Here is a 24104-nt window from a genome sequence, read left to right as displayed (position 1 = left end):
CTCAGAGGAAAAGATGTGCAGTTGCCCATAGCAACCAATCAGATTAAAGATTTTAGACATCTCTTTAAAAATGAAACAAACGATCTGATTGGTTGCTATGGGCAACTGCTCTACTCTTCCTCTACACCGGTTTTGATAAATGACGGATGACTATGACGATTAGGGATAAAACTACAGATAAAAGAAGGGGGAACCTAAATATTTCCAATAAAAAAAGTTATAACGAATATGAATATGAATTAACACACAATAAAGACGACTGAAGTGACGTAAATCTATGAGTTTTACTATAAATCCGGTACATGAGCTCGGTTATCATCATCCGTAGGTTTACATTAGGTTGGCCCCCGGCCACATTGCAGGGGTGCAGGTCAGATTGCTGACAGGCCCGGTTCCCATCACGGATCCTCTTAAATGCTGCGGCCATGGCATCTAAGAGGTTAATGGCAGACATCATGTGATGGGTCATTGGTGGAGTCGCTCACCTCTCGCTTGATATACCTCCTGCACTGCAGACATCCCCCTAGGACTGCTTCATTGACTTGCAGGTTGGGTTGGTCATAGGGCGGTGCCTATTTTACCGATACAGCCAGTATTTTGGCCACCCTGCCGGTATTATTTTTTATATTAAAAATACTGGCAAAGCAATGGCCGGTGTTTTTCCAATCAATCCTCCAACTCCTGGAATGTTGCACCATAACCTATACCAATGTTTCCCAACCAGAGTGCCTCCAGCTGTTGCAAAACTACAACTCCCAGCATGCCCGGACAGCCAACGGCTGTCCGGGCATGCTGGGAGTTGTAGTTTTGCAACAGCTGGATGCCCCCCTGGTTGGAAAACACTGACCTATACTATATACTACTATATAGTCCAACATGCTGGGAGTTGTAGTTTTGCAACAGCTAGATGCCCCCCTGGTTGGAAAACACTGACCTATACTATATACTACTATATAGTCCAACATGCTGGGAGTTGTAGTTTTGCAACAGCTAGATGCCCCCCTGGTTGGAAAACACTGACCTATACTATATACTACTATATAGTCACACATGCTAGGAGTTGTAGTTTTGCAACAGCTAGATGCCCCCCTGGTTGGAAAACACTGACCTATACTATATACTACTATATAGTCCAACATGCTGGGAGTTGTAGTTTTGCAGTAGCTGGAGGCCCACCTGTTTGGGAAACATTGACCTATACTATATACTACTATATAGTCCAACATGCTGGGAGTTGTAGTTTTTGTTTGGGGCAGCTGCTGAGCCACAGGCTGTATCAGAGTGTGGTTAGGGTGTGATGAGGGCAGATGGGATTACCCTAGGGGCAGATGGCATTAAGCCCTTGTGTTCGTGACGCCAGGACATGGTTTATCCTCTACACCACCCGAAGGTATACCGCTGGATCCTGGGCTAGGCACGGGGGTAAATAATGACTCCGACGCCAAGTTACGGAACAAGGGCAGCTTTACTGAGTCAGATAGATGGAATAGTCCATTAAGCTTGGCTAGGCCAACGGAGGTGACCAGTGACTTCAGAGACCACAGGGCTTGCTAGGACTTATAGGGGTCTTGGACAATTTGATGTAGGCCATGCTGACTTGAGACAGGTTGACTTTGACTGACTTGACTGAGACTGACTATACCCCGTTTGTAGGAGTACAGATGTGGGAGGTGGAAATCCCGGCAGGGGTTTCCTTTTCCTTCCAGTGAAGATCCGACTGTGGCACTGTAGCGCTACACCGGCGTGATGACACAGGAGTCGGGTGAAAAGTACTAGTACTTTTTATTAGTAATCATAAAAAGTGACATACAGGGTTGGACTACGCGTTTCGGAGGGGCTCCCTCCTTCCTCACCAAGAGAGTGAAGAGACTCCTCCCAGGGCTTATATAGGCAAGACTCTGGTGAGGTCCCATAGGTCACCCTTAGGTCACATGGTCACTGACATCTCACTGGGTTACAATCACATGACAAATGTTTAACCACATGAAAACTGTTCTTAAAGCTGTAAAATTTCTATATACAATACATAGAATAAAGAAAACTGTACAAGGGGAACAGGTGCAGGGGGCCCAAGGGACACTGCAGGGAGGCTGCCTGACAGGACAGCTAGGGTGCGGGAGTACAACTCCTGTACTGGGCCACCACAAGAGCATGCTGGGAGATGTATAGTAACTAACTGTAACTCCCGAATTTAATTAAAAAAAAAAAAATCGATCAAAAAGTCCCATCAAAACAAAAATGGTTCTGTTAAAAACTACAGATTGGGGCGCAGAAAAATGAGCACTAATACAGGCCCGTATAAGGAGAAATAAAAAGGTTATAGGGGTCGGAATAGGACTAAATTTCCCCACGCATACAGTATGCGTATCATGTGATGTCACGCATATATAATTAATTATGCAAATTAGCATGGTCTGGATGAGGATGAACTCACTGATGGGCCGGTTACAGCCATGAGGTGACTTTTCCCCTTTTAACCTTAGTGGGAAGGTCAATCCCCACAATTTGGGGCTCAGAGAAACCATTCACCTTTCCTGGGCAAAGACTGTGGTCTGAGGATCCGGTCACTTACCGCTCCTGCCTGGACATAGAGGACGATCTGCCACACGTCAGCAGGATGGTCACCTCCTCATCTCCATTTGGATGTTCACAGATACAACTATTCCCCAATGTTCTGCTGGTCTCTACGATCACCACATATAACACCATGTAACGTCTTTCTGTGGGGACTACATCCGGGACTGTATGAGCATCATTGACACAGAGGAGTCCATATGCGGGGAGATGCTGGACACAACTGGACGACACCAAGACATCAGCCCAGTCACCAGGGGAAATGTCCGTACACATCTGTAGGGTAAAGGTGAAACCTCGATAGATCGGACGTCTTCTTATGGTCGTTCGTCGGTGTTATGTTCTCTCCCATATAAATACCAAGGCATGAATTAGGCACCATCTGAATCACGCTGTATATACAGGGACCCTTTGACTGGGGTCTAAATATTGGGGATATATTATTTATGGGGCCCTTATATTGGAGTCTGATTATGGGGTATATACAAGGGGGTAATACTGGGGTCTTAGTATGGAATAAAATACAGTATATCCTCCATAATCTGACCCCAGTATCAGCCCCCTGTATAAAACATATCCCCATAATCAGACTCCAGTATAAGGGCCCTGTGTATAATATAATATGTACTGCAGTATAGGTGCCAACCTAATGTGGGGGAACTGTACTGCACCTAATGTGGGGGAACTATACTGCACCTAATGTGGGGGAACTATACTGCACCTAATGTGGGGAACTATACTGTACCTAATGTGGGGGAACTGTACTGCACCTAATGTGGGGGAACTATACTGCACCTAATGTGGGGGAACTGTACTGCACCTAATGTGGGGGAACTATACTGCACCTAATGTGGGGGAACTATACTGCACCTAATGTGGGGGAACTATACTGCACCTAATGTGGGGTAACTATACTGCACCTGATGTGGGGGACTGTACTGCACCTAATGTGGGGGAATTATACTGCACCTAATGTGGGGGTACTATACTGCACCTAATGTGGGGGAACTATACTGCACCAAATGTGGGGTAACTATACTGCACCTGATGTGGGGGACTGTACTGCACCTAATGTGGGGGAATTATACTGCACCTAATGTGGGGGAACTGTACTGATGCAGTATAGTTCCCCCACATTAGAAAACCAAAGAAAAAAGGGAGCTATTCAAAATACAAAGTAGAATACAAAATATCTTTATTGGTATAACAGGTAATGTTTAAAAACCATTAAAATGCATAACAGGAGGAAATCGACAAGGGCGACATACCTGGGACTAAGAAGTAGTAAAGGCAATATAGTGCATATAGAGTAAATTCACAAACATGTACAATCAGTAGAGGTGCCCACAATGGGGGAGATTTATCAAAACCTGTCCAGAGAAAAGTTGCTGAGTTGCCCATAGCAACCAATCAGATCGCTGCTTTCATTTTGCAGAGGCCTTGTTAAAAATGAAAGTAGTGATCTGATTGGTTGCTATGGGCAACTCAGCAACTTTTCTCTGGACAGGTTTTGATAAATCTCCTCCTATATGTATACATAGAGTCGCTTATCACTGCTGGGATGTTACTGTATCTATGGACGTGCCTGCTACTACCTATGTCACCTGGGGAGATGCACTAGCACTTTATATATATATATATATATATATATATATATATATATATATATATACACACACATATTGTGGGCACCTCTACTGATTGTACATGTTTGTGAATTTCCTCTATATGCACTATATTGCCTTTACTACTTCTTAGTCCCAGGTATGTCGCCCTTGTCGATTTCCTCCTGTTATGCATTTTAATGGTTTTTAAACATTACCTGTTATACCAATAAAGATATTTTGTATTCTACTTTGTATTTTGAATAGCTCCTTTTTCTATGGTTGTTTATGCATTATTTATGGAGCTAAAATCCATCATGGCTGTTTTAGTAGCAATAAATAGTGAGGCCAATTTCTGTACCTTGAGCTGTGTTTCTACTATAAGGATTATAACTACCTATTACGGTTTATAAATATTTGCCCTACTATCGGGTTTATATACATATATTTAATATATATTTAGTATACTGTTTTACCATCTAGGTACATGGGCCACAATATATCTGTACATACTTTAAGATTTTTTTGCATAGGTTCCTTTGGTTCCCCCACATTAGGTGCAGTATAGTTCCCCCACATTAGGTGCAGTATAGTTCCCCCACATTAGGTGCAGTATAGTTCCCCCGCATTAGGTGCAGTATAGTTCCCCCACATTAGGTGCAGTATAGTTCCCCACATTAGGTGCAGTATAGTTCCCCCACATTAGGTGCAGTATAGTTCCCCCACATTAGGTGCAGTATAGTTCCCCCACATTAGGTGCAGTATAGTTCCCCCGCATTAGGTGCAGTATAGTTCCCCCACATTAGGTGCAGTATAGTTCCCCACATTAGGTGCAGTATAGTTCCCCCACATTAGGTGCAGTATAGTTCCCCCACATTAGGTGCAGTTAGTCCCCCACATTAGGTGCAGTATAGTTCCCCCACATTAGGTGCAGTATAGTTCCCCCACATGTGCAGTATAGTTCCCCCACATTAGGTGCAGTATAGTTCCCCCGCATTAGGTGCAGTATAGTTCCCCCACATTAGGTACAGTATAGTTCCCACCACATTAGGTGCAGTATAGTTCCCCCGCATTAGGTGCAGTATAGTTCCCCCGCATTAGGTGCAGTATAGTTCCCCCACATTAGGTACAGTATAGTTCCCACCACATTAGGTGCAGTATAGTTCCCCCGCATTAGGTGCAGTATAGTTCCCCCACATTAGGTACAGTATAGTTCCCACCACATTAGGTGCAGTATAGTTCCCCAACATTAGGTGCAGTATAGTTCCCCAACATTAGGTGCAGTATAGTTCCCCACATTAGGTGCAGTATAGTTCCCCACATTAGGTGCAGTATAGTTCCCCCACATTAGGTGCAGTATAGTTCCCCACATTAGGTGCAGTATAGTTCCCCACATTAGGTGCAGTATAGTTCCCCCCACATTAGGTGTAGTATAGTTCCCCACATTAGGTGCAGTACAGTTCCCCCACATTAGGTGCAGTATAGTTCCCCCACATTAGGTGCAGTATAGTCCCCCACATTAGGTGCAGTATAGTTCCCCAACATTAGGTGCAGTATAGTTCCCCACATTAGGTGCCGTATAGTTCCCCAACATTAGGTGCAGTATAGTTCCCCACATTAGATGCAGTATAGTTCCCCCGCATTATGTGCAGTATAGTTCCCCCGCATTAGGTGCAGTTTAGTTCCCCAACATTAGGTGCAGTATAGTTCCCTACATAAGGTGCAGTATAGTTGCCCACATTAGGTGCAGCATAGTTCCCCACATTAGGTGCAGTGTAGCCTTAAGGAATATACAGTGTATGGCTGGAGGCTGTATGCCTGTTTACTGCACCACTTCAGTGTTCCGACCATTACTCCTCCGGTCCGGGGGCCCCAATCTACTGCTAGGGCCTATAGACCATAGCATAGGTTTATAAATATTTGCCCTACTATCGGGTTTATATACATATATTTAATATATATTTAGTATACTGTTTTACCATCTAGGTACATGGGCCACAATATATCTGTACATACTTTAAGATTTTTTTGCATAGGTTCCTTTGGTTCCCCCACATTAGGTGCAGTATAGTTCCCCCACATTAGGTGCAGTATAGTTCCCCCACATTAGGTGCAGTATAGTTCCCCCGCATTAGGTGCAGTATAGTTCCCCCACATTAGGTGCAGTATAGTTCCCACCACATTAGGTGCAGTATAGTTCCCCCGCATTAGGTGCAGTATAGTTCCCCCACATTAGGTACAGTATAGTTCCCACCACATTAGGTGCAGTATAGTTCCCCAACATTAGGTGCAGTATAGTTCCCCAACATTAGGTGCAGTATAGTTCCCCACATTAGGTGCAGTATAGTTCCCCACATTAGGTGCAGTATAGTTCCCCCACATTAGGTGCAGTATAGTTCCCCAACATTAGGTGCAGTATAGTTCCCCAACATTAGGTGCAGTATAGTTCCCCAACATTAGGTGCAGTATAGTTCCCCACATTAGGTGCCGTATAGTTCCCCAACATTAGGTGCAGTATAGTTCCCCACATTAGATGCAGTATAGTTCCCCCGCATTATGTGCAGTATAGTTCCCCCGCATTAGGTGCAGTTTAGTTCCCCAACATTAGGTGCAGTATAGTTCCCTACATAAGGTGCAGTATAGTTGCCCACATTAGGTGCAGCATAGTTCCCCACATTAGGTGCAGTATAGCCTTAAGGAATATACAGTGTATGGCTGGAGGCTGTATGCCTGTTTACTGCACCACTTCAGTGTTCCGACCATTACTCCTCCGGTCCGGGGGCCCCAATCTACTGCTAGGGCCTATAGACCATAGCAGTAGGTCCTGGGACAGAAAGAGCGGTGGTCGGAACAGTGAAGATGATGTGCTGCCAGCTGGTGCTGGTGACTTTCCAGGCCGGCCGTCACGCGTCCTCCTCGTCGCTGATCTGCTCCTCCGTTGCTATGGGAGCACGCAAGGGATGTCAGTGACGTCCCTGCCTGCGCTACCTCACTGCGGCCCCTGCGTTTTTAAAGTTAACACTGGGGCCGCCGCAGAAATGTAACAGGGACACCCTTGTGTCCTGAAAAGATCTTTCGGGACACAGAGATGTCCAGAATGTTACAGGGGCCCCTGCAGGCTGCTCAGTGGTGGCCACGGATCCCCCCCCCTGGGCTTTATTAGGGTGTGCCCAGGCACACCCGGCACACCCCGTGCGCACGCCTATGAATATATCCCCCATAATCAGACCCCAGTATAACACATTATCCCAACTCATATTTTCTGACATTAGATTTTACTGTGAAAATACAGTAGAGAAGAAGGCATTTAGTAGATTGGCCTTTTCCTCATCCTCCTCCCCATTACAGCCAGATTATTTCTATGGTAATTCTCTCTGTTGCCGTTTTTCTACTTTGATATGTTTTGATTTTTTACAGAATTTACTCCTTAGAATTGTTTACCGCCTCCCCACTACCTTCTTGTTTCAGTAGTCTGAACACTTTCTTTTTATCACTGATCACATGTTTACCAGTTTTGGTTAACCACATTGGTTTTGTTATTTCTAACATGTTTAATCCCGTAGGGTAAATGTCATTCACGAGATTTATTTAGGATGCTCCCAAAATTGTCCTATTTAGTTTGTGTAATAATATTACTTAGGACAAAGTAATATTACTAAACTAAATAGGACAATTTTGGGAGCACCCCCCCCCCCCCCAAATACACATCTTATTAAAGGGATATTCCCCTGAAAAACATTATAATTATTATTTATTTTATATATATATATATATATTTTTTTTTTTTTTTAAATCAACTTGTGACAGAAAGTTTAACAGATTTGTAAATTACTTCTATTTAAAAATCTTAATCCTTCCAGTGCTTATCAGCTGTTGTATACTACAAAGGAAGTTCTTTCCTTTTTGAACTGCCTTTCTGTCTGACCACAGTGCTCTCTGCTGACACCTCTGTCCATTTTAGGAACTGTCCAGAGTAGGAGCAAATCCCCATAGTAAACCTCTCCTGCTCTGGGCAGTTCCTGACATGGACAGAGGTGTCAGCAGAGAGCACTGTGGTCAGACAGAAAGGAAGTTTCGAAAAGTATAGAACTTCTTCTGTAGTATACAGCAGCTGATAAGTACTGGAAGGATTAACATTTTTAAATAGGAGTAATTTACCAATATGTTTAACTTTCTGGCACCAGTTGATTTAAAGGGTTACTCCGCTCCCCAGCATCCAGAACACTTGCATTGTGGGGGCGGGACGTAACGTCACATGACGAGGCGCGACGTCACGAGTGGGCGGGCGTGAACACGGAAGCCCCGCACACAACTCAATGTTCCGGACACTGGGGAGTAACCCTTTAAAAAAAATGTTTTCCAGAGGAGTACCCCTTTAAAGTTCTTATTCAGCCAAGAAAAACAAATCAAAAAGCATCTGATTACGGGGGTGGGGGTGGGGGGGTTCTGACTACTGGTACCCCCCATGATCTCCAGAATAGGGCCTGACCTCTCCAGTTGAATGGTGCGGAAGACAATTCGCTCTCTATGGGAGTGCGGGAGCAGAGTCTATGGTTCTCCCATAGACACAGTGTGGGGCGCGCGCCTTCACCGCCATTCAAGTGAAAGAGTCGGGCCCCGCTCTAGGGATCATGGGGGTCCAGTGGTCGGACCCTCCACGATCAGTCGCTTATTGGCCTAAGTTTTTTTTTTTTGTGGTTGGTCAACCCCTGGGCCAGATTCAGCATCTCCCGATTTGATCTCTGACCCACATTCCAGGATTCGGGATCCGAGTTCACGTGACCTCAATTATCTTTAATACGTTTAAAAAAATAAAATAAAAAAATAAAAAAAAATAAAAAATGGGTGGAAGCAGAAAACTATTATTAGAGCGAAAAGAATTACGAGATGGAAACGTAGTATCAGATAAAAAGTTACGAGCCGCATTTTTCCCCGCCGTGACTAAGGGCCACATGTCCGGAGCCCTGGTCCCAGGAATGTGCGTCCTGCAGGAGGCGCTACGATAAGGACGCATCTCCGTCAGACAATGGTTTTACTCTCTTCATTATGATGCTATCACATGCCTATAAATCAGATAATTACACGGCACGCCTTAGATATCGCTAATTATACCGTGAAACCTCCGCACATTACTTAACGTCCCGATAAAAATCTCTTTTTTTCATACATATATGTTAATGCGTAGAAGAGAAGGACTATATATACGGGAACCTCGCTGTATCCCTTGTATTCACTCCTTACGGAAGCATCAAGATGAAGGGATTAGTGATCTGTCTGGTGGCTGCCGCCCTCTGCGTGGACTTGGGTAAGAGATTGACGCCGCATCGACCATCTGCATCTGACTTGTACTCCGGAGCTGAAATCGTAATTCTGCTCCGTCTTGGCGCTGCAGAGGCATTGTCCAGGATTACAAAAACATGGCTGCCACCAAACAGCGCCAACGACTGCTGGTAGGTTGCGTCTGGTACTGCGACTCGGCTCCATTCGTGTGAATCAGGGCTGAGCTGCAGTACCACACCCAGCCTGTGAAACGGTTTGGCGCTGTTTTGTGAAAGAAAGTAGACGTGTTTTACAGCTCTGACAGCGCAAATCACATTTCATCGCAATTAATGGTAACAGGAAATGCAGCTTTGAATGTGTTTAGAGCAGTATTTCCAAACCAGTGTGCCTGTTTAAAAACTACAAGGTGCTTCCAGCTGTTGCAAAACTACAACTCCCAGCATGCCTGGATGCACCCTGGTTGGGAAACATTTGATTAGAGTATATATTTATATCTCTCTCAAATGGAGGCAATAGCGCTTCCTGTGCACACCTTGTGCCTACCTGTTTTAGCTGATGCGGCAGGCATGGGGGGTTTCAGCCTTATTGATTCCTATTTGCCCACTGAAATGATTTGCTAATGCTGCCTACATTTCCCATGATACTTCTGGCTTTGCAGATAGAGTGGGTGGAGTCTTATCACTGCACCTGGTCATCTAATAAGGCTGCTGGTGTCTTATCACTGCACCTGGTCATCTAATAAGGCTGCTGGTGTCTTATCACTGCACCTGGTCATCTAATGAGGCTGCTGGTGTCTTATCACTGCGCCTGGTCATCTATTGAGGCTGCTGGTGTCTTATCACTGCACCTGGTCATCTAATAAGGATGCTGGTGTCTTATCACTGTGCCTGGTCATCTGATGAGGTTGCTGGTGTCTTATCACTGCGCCTGGACATCTAATGAGGCTGCTGGTGTCTTATCACTGCACCTGGTCATCTAATGAGGCTGCTGGTGTCTTATCACTGCACCTGGTCATCTGATGAGGTTGCTGGTGTCTTATCACTGCGCCTGGTCATCTAATGAGGCTGCTGGTGTCTTATCACTGCACCTGGTCATCTAATGATGCTGCTGGTGTCTTATCATTGCACCTGGTCATCTAATAAGGCTGCTGGGGTCTTATCACTGCACCTGGTCATCTAATGAGGCTGCTGGTGTCTTATCACTGCACCTGGTCATCTAATAAGGATGCTGGTGTCTTATCACTGTGCCTGGTCATCTGATGAGGTTGCTGGTGTCTTATCACTGCACCTGGTCATCTAATAAGGCTGCTGGTGTCTTATCACTGCACCTGGTCATCTAATAAGGCTGCTGGTGTCTTATCAATGCACCTGGTCATCTGATGAGGCTGCTGGTGTCTTATCACTGCACCTGGTCATCTAATGAGGCTGCTGGTGTCTTATCACTGCACCTGGTCATCTAATGAGGCTGCTGGTGTCTTATCACTGCACCTGGTCATCTAATGAGGCTGCTGGTGTCTTATCACTGCACCTGGTCATCTAATAAGGCTGCTGGTGTCTTATCACTGCACCTGGTCATCTAATGAGGCTGCTGGTGTCTTATCACTGCACCTGGTCATCTAATGAGGCTGCTGGTGTCTTATCACTGCACCTGGTCATCTAATGAGGCTGCTGGTGTCTTATCACTGCACCTGGTCATCTAATGAGGCTGCTGGTGTCTTATCACTGCACCCGGTCAGCAGAAGACCCATTCACACCAATGCTCTTCCCGTGCGGCAGAATCTCCTAGCAGAATTCCTGTTCGAAATTGCGCATGGAGATTCTGTGGTGTGAACATACACTTAGATTCGTAAGTGGGTTGAGGCCAGTTCATATTATGTGCAGTTTTGATGCATTATTATTATTATTGTTATTATTATCCTAATTACTATTATCATTATTATCCTTATTACTATTAATATTATTATTACTACTATTATTATTACTATTATTATCATCCTTATTATTATTATCATTATATAAAGAATCCTTATTATAATTATTATTAACCTTATTATTGTCCTAATTATTATTATCCTTATTACTATTAATATTATTATTAGAATTATTATCCTAATTACTTTTATTATTATTATCCTTATTACTATTAATATTATTATTACTACTATTATTATTATTACTACTATTATTATCATCCTTATTATTATTATTATCATTATATGAAGAGTTAAAGTCTTTAGGCTTTTTTTTCACATGCTGACTTTTTTTTTACTGCATTTTGGCAGATTTTTCTAGATTGTTGTAAAAAATTATTATTGTTTTTTTCATTTTTTATTTTTAAAATAACACAACTTTTGCAGCTACAGTATTTTGGGCATTGGCTCCTCATTTGCTCTGCAGTGGCCACTACAGGAGAGAAATGATACTACATGTGGCCATTCATATAATTAGGAACGGGCTACCCTATTTAGCGACTAGACGGGGAACTAAATGGGGGAAGTCAGAAACCATCTCCTGTTAAGTTGTTAAAGATCTACCCAGAATTTTTAGGATCCTGAAAGGCACATTGGCCAAATAATGCAAAATTACCTGGGGCTAAACCCTGGCATAGTTGAGAAGCTTCGCCCATTACTTCCCCTACAATGCCCATACACCTTAAATCAGTGTTTCACAACCAAAGTGCTTCCAGCTGTTGCAAATCCTCCAGTCCCCCCCCCAGAGCTGCACTCGCCATTCTGCTGTTTTTGTAAAATTGTAGTAAAAATAACACAAATTTTGTATTTTTATTTTTTTTTACACAATTTTGGGCATTGGGGAATTGGGCTTCTCATTTGCTCTGTAGTGGCCACTACAGGAGAAAAGTGGTATTACGTGTGGCCATTTATATGAATAGGAAAGGGATACCTAGATGGGGACCCCAAAGTCATAAACCCTCTCCAGTTCAGTTGTCAAAGATCTACCCAGATTTTCCAGGATCCTGAACGCCACATTGGCCAAATAATGCTAAATTACATATACACTCCTGGCTTTGTTATGAAGCTTTGTCATACAGGAGCCGCCCGTGTTGGAGCAATAATGGTGCCCATTACTGATACTAAAGTTCCCATATACCTTTGGTCAGTGTTTCCTAACCAAGGTGCTTCCAGCTGTTGCAAAACTACAACTCCCAGCATGCCCGGACAGCCTTCGGCTGTCCGGGCATGCTGGGAGTTGTAGTTTTGCAACAGCTGGAGGCACCCTAGTTGGGAAAAACATATGCATAAGGCGTAACGCTAGAATAATGAATAACGCCCGTTGTCCTAAGATCTGTAGGAAAGTACAGGACACATTGCACAACCTCAGAGGTGGGAGGAATTATTGTTTGCGAGGTTGCGCAATTTTCGTTACAGCGTGTAACACTCTTAGTATTTGTGTCAGGAGATCCCCTCTGGCTAAGGAGGGGTTAAGGAGGTGTCGACTTTGATTATGAAAACTTCTGATGGTCTGATGTTATTAAATATGGAAATCAGAAGCGATACGGGCAGCGTCTGCAGTGCGGGGGGGGGGGGGGGAGAGCGTGCACGAAGAAGACAAATCTGTACCACATGACTAAGACGCAAAGACGCGGCTCTATATGAAGCCTAATGTGCTGCTGAGCTGCATTATAATTACAACAAGGTTTTATTTTTAGAAATACAGCGCCACCCCTGTTTATAGGTTTTGTCTGGTATTGCAGCTTAGAGTAATTGCAGATTAGCACTCACATCTAGAACAGAGACAGATCAGAGCCCCCGCACTTTCAGAGCTGCACTCACTATTCTGCTGTTACATTGTCTTATGCTCCAGTCACCTCCAGAGCTGCACTCACTATTCTTCTGTTATATCATGTCTTATGCTCCAGTCACCTCCAGAGCTGCAGTCACTATTCTTCTGTTATATCATCTCTTATGCTCCAGTCACCTCCAGAGCAGCACTCACTATTCTTCTGTTATATCATGTCTTATGCTCCAGTCACCTCCAGAGCTGCACTCACTATTCTTCTGTTATATCATGTCTTATACTCCAGTCACCTCCAGAGCTGCACTCACTATTCTTCTGTTATATCATGTTTTATCCTCCAGTCACCTCCAGAGCTGCACTCACTATTCTGCTATTACATCATATCATATCCTCCAGTCACCTCCAGAGCTGCACCCACTATTCTACTGTTACATGTCTAATTCTCCAGTCACCTCCAGAGCTGCACTCACTATTTTACTGTTATAACATGTCTTATACACTAGTCACCTCCAGAGCTGCACTCACTATTCTACTGTTACATGTCTAATTCTCCAGTCACCTCCAGAGCTGCACTCACTATTTTACTGTTATAACATGTCTTATACACTAGTCACCTCCAGAGCTGCACTCACTATTCTACTGTTACATGTCTTATTCTCCAGTCACCTCCAGAGCTGCACTCACTATTCTACTGTTACATGTCTAATTCTCCAGTCACCTCCAGAGCTGCACTCACTATTGTTACGCCGAGCGCTCCGGGTTCCCGCTCCTCCCCGGAGCGCTCGCTTCTCCCCCTCCGCTGCAGCGCTCCGGTCACGTCCTCTGACCCGGGGCGCTGCGATCCTGCTGTCAGCCGGGATGCGATTCGCGATGCGGGTAGCGCCCGCTCGCGATGCGCACCCCGGCTCCCCTACCTGACTCGCTCCCCGTCTGTTCTGTCCCGGCGCGCGCGGCCCCGCTCCCTAGGGCGCGCGCGCGCCGGGTCTCTGCGATTTAAAGGGCCACTGCGCCGCTGATTGGCGCAGTGGTTCCAATTAGGGTTATCACCTGTGCACTTCCCTTTATTACCTCACTTCCCTTGCACTCCCTTGCCGGATCTTGTTGCCTTAGTGCCAGTGAAAGCGTTCCTTGTGTGTCCCTTGCCAGTGTTTCCAGACCTTCTGCCGTTGCCCCTGACTACGATCCTTGCTGCCTGCCCCGACCTTCTGCTACGTCCGACCTTGCTTCTGCCTACTCCCTTGTACCGCGCCTATCTTCAGCAGCCAGAGAGGTGAGCCGTTGCTAGTGGATACGACCTGGTCACTACCGCCGCAGCAAGACCATCCCGCTTTGCGGCGGGCTCTGGTGAAAACCAGTAGTGGCTTAGAACCGGTCCACTAGCACGGTCCACGCCAATCCCTCTCTGGCACAGAGGGTCCACTACCTGCCAGCCGGCATCGTGACAGTAGATCCGGCCATGGATCCCGCTGAAGTTCCTCTGCCAGTTGTCGCTGACCTCACCACGGTGGTCGCCCAGCAGTCACAACAGATTGCGCAACAAGGCCAACAGCTGTCTCAACTGACCGTTATGCTTCAACAGTTGCTACCACAGCTTCAGCAGTCATCTCCTCCGCCAGCTCCTGCACCTCCTCCGCAGCGAGTGGCCGCTCCTGGGATACGCTTATCCTTGCCGGATAAATTTGATGGGGACTCTAAGTTTTGCCGTGGCTTCCTTTCCCAATGTTCCCTGCATCTGGAGATGATGTCGGACCTGTTTCCCACTGAAAGGTCTAAGGTGGCTTTCGTAGTCAGTCTTCTGTCCGGAAAAGCCCTGTCATGGGCCACACCGCTCTGGGACCGCAATGACCCCGTCACTGCCTCTGTACACTCCTTCTTCTCGGAAATCCGAAGTGTCTTTGAGGAACCTGCCCGAGCCTCTTCTGCTGAGACTGCCCTGTTGAACCTGGTCCAGGGTAATTCTTCCGTTGGCGAGTATGCCGTACTATTCCGTACACTTGCTTCAGAATTGTCCTGGAATAATGAGGCCCTCTGCGCGACCTTCAAAAAAGGCCTATCCAGCAACATTAAAGATGTTCTGGCCGCACGAGAAATTCCTGCTAACCTACATGAACTTATTCACCTAGCCACTCGCATTGACATGCGTTTTTCTGAAAGGCGTCAGGAACTCCGTCAAGATATGGACTCTGTTCGCACGAGGCGTTTCGTCTCCTCGGCTCCTCTCTCCTCTGGTACCCTGCAATCTGTTCCTGTGTCTCCCGCCGTGGAGGCTATGCAGGTCGACCGGTCTCGCCTGACACCTCAAGAGAGGACACGACGCCGTATGGAGAACCTCTGCCTGTACTGTGCCAGTACCGAACACTTCCTGAGGGATTGTCCTATCCGTCCTCCCCGCCTGGAAAGACGTACGCTGACTCCGCACAAAGGTGAGACAGTCCTTGATGTCTACTCTGCTTCTCCACGTCTTACTGTGCCTGTGCGGATGTCTGCCTCTGCCTTCTCCTTCTCTACAGTGGCCTTCTTGGACTCTGGATCTGCAGGAAATTTTATTTTGGCCTCTCTCGTCAACAGGTTCAACATCCCAGTGACCAGTCTCGCCAGACCCCTCTACATCAATTGTGTAAATAATGAAAGATTGGACTGTGCCATACGTTTCCGCACGGAGCCCCTTCTTATGAGTATCGGATCTCATCATGAGAGGATTGAACTTTTGGTCCTCCCCAATTGCACCTCGGAGATTCTCCTTGGACTTCCCTGGCTTCAACTTCATTCCCCAACCCTGGATTGGTCCACTGGGGAGATCAAGAGTTGGGGGTCCTCTTGTTCCAAGAACTGTCTAAAACCGGTTCCCAGTAACCCTTGCCGTAACTCTGTGGTTCCTCCAGTAACCGGTCTCCCTAAGGCCTATATGGACTTCGCGGATGTTTTCTGCAAAAAACAAGCTGAGACTCTACCTCCTCACAGGCCTTATGATTGCCCTATCGACCTCCTCCCGGGTACTACTCCACCCCGGGGCAGAATTTATCCTCTCTCTGCCCCAGAGACTCTTGCCATGTCCGAATACGTCCAGGAGAATCTAAAAAAGGGCTTTATCCGTAAATCCTCCTCTCCTGCCGGAGCCGGATTTTTCTTTGTGTCCAAAAAAGATGGCTCCCTACGTCCTTGCATTGACTACCGCGGTCTTAATAAAATCACGGTTATGAACCGCTACCCCTTACCCCTCATCTCTGAACTCTTTGATCGCCTCCAAGGTGCCCACATCTTCACTAAATTGGACTTAAGAGGCGCCTATAACCTCATCCGCATCAGAGAGGGGGACGAGTGGAAAACGGCATTTAACACCAGAGATGGACACTTTGAGTATCTGGTCATGCCCTTTGGACTGTGCAATGCCCCTGCCGTCTTCCAAGACTTTGTCAATGAAATTTTTCGTGATCTGTTATACTCCTGTGTTGTGGTATATCTGGACGATATCCTAATTTTTTCTGCCAATCTAGAAGAACACCGCCAGCATGTCCGTATGGTTCTTCAGAGACTTCGTGACAACCAACTCTATGCCAAGATTGAGAAATGTCTGTTTGAATGCCAATCTCTTCCTTTTCTAGGATATTTGGTCTCTGGCCAGGGACTACAGATGGATCCAGACAAACTCTCTGCCGTCTTAAATTGGCCACGCCCCTCCGGACTCCGTGCTATCCAACGCTTTTTGGGGTTCGCCAATTATTACAGGCAATTTATTCCACATTTTTCTACCATTGTGGCTCCTATCGTGGCTTTAACCAAGAAAAATGCTGATCCCAAGTCTTGGCCTCCTCAAGCAGAGGACTCCTTTAAGCGACTCAAGTCTGCCTTTTCTTCGGCTCCCGTGCTCTCCAGACCTGACCCTTCCAAACCCTTCCTATTGGAGGTTGATGCCTCCTCAGTAGGAGCTGGAGCTGTTCTTCTACAAAAAAATTCTTCCGGGCATGCTGTCACTTGTGGTTTTTTCTCTAGGACCTTCTCTCCAGCGGAGAGGAACTACTCCATCGGGGATCGAGAGCTTCTAGCCATTAAATTAGCACTTGAGGAATGGAGGCATCTGCTGGAGGGATCAAGATTTCCTGTTATTATCTACACCGACCACAAGAACCTCTCCTACCTCCAGTCGGCCCAACGGCTGAATCCTCGCCAGGCCCGGTGGTCTCTGTTCTTTGCCCGATTTAATTTTGAGATTCACTTTCGTCCTGCCGATAAGAACATTAGGGCCGATGCTCTCTCTCGTTCCTCGGATGCCTCAGAAGTTGATCTCCCTCCGCAACACATCATTCCACCTGACTGCCTGATCTCCACTTCTCCTGCCTCCATCAGGCAGACTCCTCCAGGAAAGACCTTTGTTTCTCCACGCCAACGCCTCGGAATCCTCAAATGGGGTCACTCCTCCCATCTCGCAGGTCATGCGGGCATCAAGAAATCTGTGCAACTCATCTCCCGCTTCTATTGGTGGCCGACTCTGGAGACGGATGTTGGGGACTTTGTGCGAGCCTGCACTATCTGTGCCCGGGATAAGACTCCTCGCCAGAAGCCCGCTGGTTTTCTTCATCCTCTGCCTGTCCCCGAACAGCCTTGGTCTCTGATTGGTATGGATTTTATTACTGATTTACCCCCTTCCCGTGGCAACACCGTTATTTGGGTGGTCGTTGATCGATTCTCCAAAATGGCACATTTCATCCCTCTTCCTGGTCTTCCTTCTGCGCCTCAGTTGGCTAAACAATTTTTTGTACACATTTTTCGTCTTCACGGGTTGCCTACGCAGATTGTCTCGGATAGAGGGGTCCAATTCGTGTCTAAATTCTGGAGAGCTCTCTGTAAACAACTCAAGATTAAATTAAATTTTTCCTCTGCATATCATCCCCAGTCCAATGGACAAGTAGAAAGAATTAACCAGATCCTGGGTGATTATTTGCGACATTTTGTTTCCTCCCGCCAGGATGACTGGGCAGATCTCCTTCCATGGGCCGAATTCTCGTATAACTTCAGGGTCTCTGAATCTTCCTCCAAATCCCCATTTTTCGTGGTGTACGGCCGTCACCCTCTTCCCCCCCTCCCTACCCCCTTGCCCTCTGGTCTGCCCGCTGTGGATGAAATTTCTCGTGACCTTTCCATTATATGGAGAGAGACCCAAAATTCTCTCTTACAGGCTTCTTCACGCATGAAGAGATTCGCGGATAAGAAAAGAAGAGCTCCCCCCGTTTTTTCCCCTGGAGACAAGGTATGGCTCTCCGCTAAATATGTCCGCTTCCGTGTCCCTAGCTACAAGTTGGGACCACGCTATCTTGGTCCTTTCAAAATTTTGTCTCAAATTAATCCTGTCTCTTATAAACTTCTTCTTCCTCCTTCTCTTCGTATCCCTAATGCCTTTCACGTCTCTCTTCTCAAACCACTCATCCTCAACCGTTTTTCTCCCAAATCTGTTCCTCCCACTCCTGTTTCCGGCTCCTCGGACGTCTTCTCGGTCAAGGAGATTTTGGCTGCCAAAAAGGTCAGAGGAAAAAATTTTTTTTTAGTAGACTGGGAGGGTTGTGGTCCTGAAGAGAGATCCTGGGAACCTGAGGACAACATCCTTGACAAAAGTCTGCTCCTCAGGTTCTCAGGCTCCAAGAAGAGGGGGAGACCCAAGGGGGGGGGTACTGTTACGCCGAGCGCTCCGGGTTCCCGCTCCTCCCCGGAGCGCTCGCTTCTCCCCCTCCGCTGCAGCGCTCCGGTCACGTCCTCTGACCCGGGGCGCTGCGATCCTGCTGTCAGCCGGGATGCGATTCGCGATGCGGGTAGCGCCCGCTCGCGATGCGCACCCCGGCTCCCCTACCTGACTCGCTCCCCGTCTGTTCTGTCCCGGCGCGCGCGGCCCCGCTCCCTAGGGCGCGCGCGCGCCGGGTCTCTGCGATTTAAAGGGCCACTGCGCCGCTGATTGGCGCAGTGGTTCCAATTAGGGTTATCACCTGTGCACTTCCCTTTATTACCTCACTTCCCTTGCACTCCCTTGCCGGATCTTGTTGCCTTAGTGCCAGTGAAAGCGTTCCTTGTGTGTCCCTTGCCAGTGTTTCCAGACCTTCTGCCGTTGCCCCTGACTACGATCCTTGCTGCCTGCCCCGACCTTCTGCTACGTCCGACCTTGCTTCTGCCTACTCCCTTGTACCGCGCCTATCTTCAGCAGCCAGAGAGGTGAGCCGTTGCTAGTGGATACGACCTGGTCACTACCGCCGCAGCAAGACCATCCCGCTTTGCGGCGGGCTCTGGTGAAAACCAGTAGTGGCTTAGAACCGGTCCACTAGCACGGTCCACGCCAATCCCTCTCTGGCACAGAGGGTCCACTACCTGCCAGCCGGCATCGTGACAACTATTCTACTGTTACATGTCTAATTCTCCAGTCACCTCCAGAGCTGCACTCACTATTCTACTGTTACATGTCTTATTCTCCAGTCACCTCCAGAGCTGCACTCACTATTCTCCTCCTCCAGCCCTGACCTCTCCGCTGATCTGCACCTCACACCCGTGTTCATTGTACTACACGGCACATCCCCATCTCCCACAAAGAACCACAAGGTGTCACATTCATTACAGATACTGAACCAGCAGGGGGCATCAGGGAGGCGTGAGAAGCTGCAGTTCGGAGTGTTCAGCCAGATTCTAGGTGCAGCTCTGGATGTTGTTGGAGTATAACGTGTGATGTCAGCCGAGATCAGTATGAGATGTAATTGAGTTGATGTAACATGATTCACCCATCTTCTGGCTCAGTGATCTGGATGATGTTGGCTTCGCCCTTCACACCTTCGCCCTCCAGCGGGTATCTCAGTATCTCAGTATGTCATCAGGGTAGGCAGTCCCAACCTCAGTGGATATAACAATGGGAGCAATATGGAGGCTTTATATCGTTGGCAATGTGACCACTGCCGCCAGGCAACATTAACCCCATGAAACCAATGGAATGCTGCCAACCATGGCTTACTATCATAGGAATAACTGTTTACCATGGTGGCACCAATGTGTGTACCATAGGGGATGCCATGGGCATAATTAGTCAGTAATATTTGGACCACTATATGGTGACTACACGATTAGCATCTTCCTTCCCATCATTCCATGATACAATGAAGGATAATTAATTAATATCATATCTTATCATAATTAATTTCATGGACAATTCGGTAAATCTCCATGTGCCATAGGGACTTTGGTCTTCAGAGGTGCTCAAAAAATGGCCAAATACCATTCCATCAGAAGGAACCATCTCCAGAGGATCCACACTGTCCCTCAAAGGTAAATCAAGGCTTTCCTATCATCTCATCCCTTAGTGCAGTGGTCTTCAAACTGTGGCCCTCCAGATGTTGCAAAACTTCAACTCCCAGCTTGCCCGGACAGCCAACGGCTGTCCGGGCATGCTGGGAGTTGAAGTTTTGCAAAAGCTGGAGGACTGCAGTTTGAAGACCATTGCATTAAGTGATGTGATGAGAGGAAAGCCTTGATTTCCCTTTCAGGGACAGTGTGGATCCTCTGGAGAAGGCAGACAGGCTTTTGGCTGTCCGAGCATGCCGGGAGTTGAAGTTTTGCAAAAGCTGGAGAACGGCAGTTTGAAGACCACTGCATTAAGGGATGTGATGAGAGGAAAGCCTTGATTTCCCTTTCAGGGACATTGTGGATCCTCTGGAGAAGGCAGACAGGCTTTTGGCTGTCCGAGCATGCCGGGAGTTGAAGTTTTGCAACATCTGGAGGGCCACAGTTTGAGACCACTGATCTAGATGGCTGATCTTGTCTTGCCAGGCCAGCAGGAGTCCAAAGTCTGTACAAGAGATGGGGGGAAATGTGCTCTGGACACCTAGTAGGGAGACACCTAGTGGCAGCTTTTTTTAAACACAAATAAAACATAGAAAACGAAATTTTTTTAAATCAAAGTACATTAGAAATATTTTTTTTTATTTACCAGAAGGAGTACAATAGCAGTTGACTGTAGCAGATACCTTATCCTCACGTATAACTCCCTCTTCTCTCTTTTTCCAGCTCTGTCCATGAAATGTTATCACTGCACGGAGGCGAGTGAACTCGGAAAATGCAACGAGGTAAAGGAGTGTCCACAGGGGAATAGCGCCTGCAAGACCACTATAACCAATGCAGGTGAGTGATGCCGGAGATTTCCGAAATGTAATGGTCATTTTTTTCTCTGTATGTATCACTGTTGGGTTCAATCATGAGTTTGGCGCAGGCCGCCATGTAGATACGTCATGTCTTTCGTTAGGACCTTGACCTCGGGGGATGACTTGGAGGTCTGTCATAATGGTAGATATAGAACCTCGGTACTTTACCTTATGAGACTCAAGATCAAAGACAGAGTCCCCCGTACAAGGGGGAACTTGGGCAGATATTCTGCCCAATGAGAGTTCACTTTGCTAAAATATTCTGAAAGTGAAAGAGTGACAACCAAAAAACACTGGGCCTGGACTCCCGAATTGTTGGTAGATCGGGTTGGGGATTAGTCTTAGATTAGATAAGGGCTCGTTCACATTGCTGTTGGACTCCGCAATTTGGAATTCCTTCGGCAATCCGATCACAACAACAAGAGCTTAGTGGAGAAAAAATTGGGCAAGCACCATTTTTTTCTCCACTGAATTCCTGTAAAATTGCTGGATCACCAACAGACTCCATGCAAGTGAATGGTGTCCTTTGGGTCCCGGCATTTACCCTTTGCACCCGACCCATTTCAGGGTCTGTTCGGCTCGGGGGGAAAAAGAGCCGATCTGCCCCTAACGAGTCGGATGCAAACAGCAGTGTGAACCTAGGATTAGCAATGACGGCTTCTGGTACATCTCAGGTGGTTCCCAGGTTCTTGGCTACGTGATCGATCATTCAGTCCATTCCTAGGAGGCAGAAGTAAAAATATACAGTATTAATGTAAAACAACAAAACAAAACTTCCACTTTCTAGGACTCATTTAGCCGCCATTAAAAAAAAAAAAAAAAAATTACAAAATTGTTTCTGATCTTCCCTAATATGCTATATCATGATTTGTTTTTCAGATGGAAAATCAAAGATCTCCAGAGACTGTGCAACCAACTGTCAAGACCCCGACCCTGCGGCTCAATCCGGCAGCGGTTTCGTATCCTGCTGCTCTTCTGACCTGTGCAACAGCCTTGGCATCCGATCACAGGCAGGCGGGCACAGTGGTGCTACCACTTCTTCCAGTAACTCCACCAGCTCCAGCAGCACCAACATGTCTGGTGTTTCTGGCTCTACCATTAGTAGTTCCTCTGGTAACTCCACCGGTAACTCCACAGCTGGTACTACCAGTTCCTCCACTAATAACTCAACCAGTAGTGCCAGTTCTCCCAATACTGTGACTGGTATCACCAGCACATCCAATACCTCAACCAATAGTGCCAGTTCTCCCAATACTGTGACTGGTATCACCAGCACATCCAATAACTCAACCAATAGTGCCAGTTCTCCCAATACTGTGACTGGTATCACCAGCACATCCAATAACTCAACCAATAGTGCCAGTTCTCCCAATACTGTGACTGGTATCACCGGTACCACCAATAACTCAACCAGTGGTGCCAGTTCCCCCAGTACTGTGACTGGTATCACCAGTACCAACAATAACTCAACCAGTAATGCCAGTTTCCCCAATAATGTGACTGGTACCACCAGTAGCAACAATAACTCAACCAGTAACTCCAGTTCTCCCAATACCGTGACTGGTATCACCAGTGGCAACATTAACTCAAGCAGTAACTTCAGTTCTCCCAATACCATGACTGGCACCACAGGCTTCACCAATAACTCAACTGGTAACTCTATTCTCCTCAGTGTCATTACTGGCAATACCAGCAACTCAACCGGCTCCTCCAGTGGTCTAGTATCTGGCTCCAGCTCTTCCACTAGCAATAATAATAGCAGTTCCACCTCAGGCTCGTCCTCCACCGCTACCGGTGGATCATCCACCCATTCTCATAGCTCACCACATATTAAAGATCCCACAATCAAGACAATCAGATAATCTGGAATGTCTTCCGAGGTGTAGACTGAAGCTCTTAGGCCAGGATTATAAAACCGCACTACTCAACCACCAATGATTTCTCCCTATACGTCAGTGGTCTCCAACCTGTAGCTGACAAACATAGAGCCACAGATTGAAGACCACAGCTTTACATAACCTTGAAGTATCTATTTATGTAGTCGATGACATCACCGTAGTGCAATGAGCCCAATGAAGGTGAAGTCACCCAAGGTGCCAATGTAACTTTTGCCATTCTACACCATTAATCTTCCATGAAACTCCTTATATTTTCACTCAATCCTTTGTTTCAACTTAGTGAACATATTGACTGGCGTCTGTCCCTAGATTGTATGAAGGATTTTAGAATTCTACTTGGTGGGCCGTGTGGAGCTCTTGCTTGTTCGGAGCCTGTAGGATGCCGTCCCGGTACCATCTCTGGACATGCTAGTCAATGCCTACTGTACTTGTTGCCATGTAATATGATATATATGACGCATTATTGCACTATACTGATATTTACGGATACAGTAAATAGAAATATATATATAAATATTGTAGTATTTGTTTCATTGTCTTAAAGCTGCTCGTCTGTTGCACGCAATAAATATATTTAACTCTATGACTTGGTGTTGCCTTTTTTTGGAGAGACTATTATTTTGACATAATATTTCAACATAAAGTAATTTGGGACAAAAACATGTAAAAAATAATTACAAATATTTTAGTTGTACAACATTTGGCCATGTAAACCAAGAGATTCCCAACATTTTACACAAAAGGGGTAGGTCCAACTCCCTCCCGAGGGATGTTATTTTGGGGGTTTAAGCGGGGGGCGATGCTGGATATAGGTGTTTACAATTGGTTGAT

General features: G+C 46.4%; 1 protein-coding gene across 3 annotated transcripts; it reads left to right on the top strand.

Annotated features, from left to right (window-relative positions):
• The first annotated feature begins 512 nt into the window (after positions 1 to 512).
• Positions 513 to 23846, top strand: LOC130274488 (uncharacterized protein DDB_G0271670-like). 3 transcript variants are annotated; one of them, XM_056522889.1, is made up of 4 exons: positions 4137 to 4159; positions 4234 to 4338; positions 21242 to 21355; positions 22255 to 23846. In XM_056522889.1, the coding sequence occupies exons 1-4, from the start codon at positions 4150 to 4152 to the stop codon at positions 23235 to 23237; spliced, it is 1212 nt and encodes a 403-aa protein (XP_056378864.1). In that variant the 5' UTR covers positions 4137 to 4149; the 3' UTR covers positions 23238 to 23846. The 3 variants fall into 3 exon arrangements, with proteins under 3 accessions (XP_056378865.1, XP_056378864.1, XP_056378863.1); XM_056522888.1 differs by lacking the exon at positions 4137 to 4159 and adding an exon at positions 9364 to 9483 and having other exon boundaries at positions 4251 to 4338; XM_056522890.1 differs by lacking the exons at positions 4137 to 4159; positions 4234 to 4338 and adding an exon at positions 513 to 548.
• The last annotated feature ends 258 nt before the right edge of the window (positions 23847 to 24104 follow it).

Source organism: Hyla sarda, chromosome 5, assembly GCF_029499605.1.
Source record: "Hyla sarda isolate aHylSar1 chromosome 5, aHylSar1.hap1, whole genome shotgun sequence".
In the NCBI taxonomy this organism is placed as follows: domain Eukaryota; kingdom Metazoa; phylum Chordata; class Amphibia; order Anura; family Hylidae; genus Hyla; species Hyla sarda.
Note: the sequence above shows the minus strand (reverse complement) of the source record. Positions and strands in the feature narration are given on the sequence as shown.